This window comes from Charadrius vociferus, unplaced genomic scaffold, assembly GCF_000708025.1.
Source record: "Charadrius vociferus isolate BGI_N301 unplaced genomic scaffold, ASM70802v2 scaffold475, whole genome shotgun sequence".
In the NCBI taxonomy this organism is placed as follows: domain Eukaryota; kingdom Metazoa; phylum Chordata; class Aves; order Charadriiformes; family Charadriidae; genus Charadrius; species Charadrius vociferus.
In genome coordinates this window covers 143811-144940 of record NW_009648337.1, presented here as the reverse complement: position 1 = coordinate 144940, position 1130 = coordinate 143811, and the positions used below count along the sequence as shown (strand labels likewise).

The following is a 1130-nucleotide window of genomic DNA, read 5'->3' as shown; positions in this document are numbered from 1 at the left end:
ATTTTTTTTTCCTTTTTAGTTTTAATACACGGACATGCTTACAAGTTGTAACTATACAGAGATTTTTTTTTTTTTTTTACAATCATTACAACAACAATAAAAAATTAACTATGATGATGACAACGCCGATAGAACCATAGCGGCATCAAGTTGGTTCTGGGGCCTGGAAAAAAATGACACAGAAAAAAAAAAAAATTTAATAGGATTTCTAGTCAGATCGGGCTGGCACAATATTTTTAACTGTAGGTAGCACTGGTTTTGTTGTTGTTGTTGTTATTTTTTAAAAATAGATTTCTAAATTAAAAATAAAAAACTTTTCAGCGTGATTTACAGCAAATTTATTTAGCTACAAAAATACCACGGGCCCGATCCCCGTGGTTTCAGTCAATCAAAAGAGTAATTGATTTCGGTGACTGCTACGCCAAACTCAGGGCAGCAAGGCGCAGCCTCTTTACCTCGCGTACTAGCTGGGTTTGGGTTTATATTTTGAATTTTTATTGTTTTCCCACTGCCGCTCTATTTCTCCCTCCGGCCGGGCGGCACCGGCGTGTCCCGGCCAGGCCGGGGGTGCTCGGGAATATATATATATACATATATATATAGAGAGAGAGAGATAATCAGAATAACCCACCACGCACGCAGAGGAAGAACAAGAAACCGCCCTGGAAAGGGGACTAAAGAAGCGGAGAAAATAAGCTAACCATTTACAACTGCCTCTATATATCCTTAGGAGACTGAGGAAGCAATCTCTTACCGCCTCTGCACTGGCTGGAAAGCTGTCTTTATTAACTTTTTCTCTACTTCCAAGGCACTAGATCGATCTAAAAAGAGAAGAAAAAAAAAAAAAAAGCGTTCCTTTATAGCCCCCGTTTTATTCTCCCCGTCCCATCCCTGAATTAAGCCTCTAGACTTAAGATCTCTTCTCAGCAAGTTGCAAATACGACCAGACGACTGCTTTGCTGCGGGAGTGACCGTCAAGAGGAAAATAAACCAACCCCGGAGCAAACCTCACGGCCGGGTCCTTCCCACAAAGACCATTTCAGCAGCAACAACAACAGCAACAAAAATTATCTCCGTCGGAGAAAGGTAAATCTCGGGGGCTGAGACTAACCTGGCGAGGAGGTTCCCCC

General features: G+C 41.8%; 1 protein-coding gene across 1 annotated transcript in view; it reads right to left on the bottom strand.

Moving 5' to 3' along the window:
* Nucleotides 1–108: 108 nt before the first annotated feature.
* IRX3 (iroquois homeobox 3) overlaps nt 109–1130 on the bottom strand; it is an 8138-nt gene continuing 7116 nt past the window's right edge. Inside the window, exons 3-5 of the mRNA XM_009885074.1 lie at nt 973–1021; nt 755–821; nt 109–163 (exon numbers count right to left, since the gene is read on the bottom strand). Of these exons, the coding sequence (XP_009883376.1) occupies nt 109–163; nt 755–821; nt 973–1021 (171 nt within the window). The remainder of the gene's footprint in view (nt 164–754; nt 822–972; nt 1022–1130) is intronic.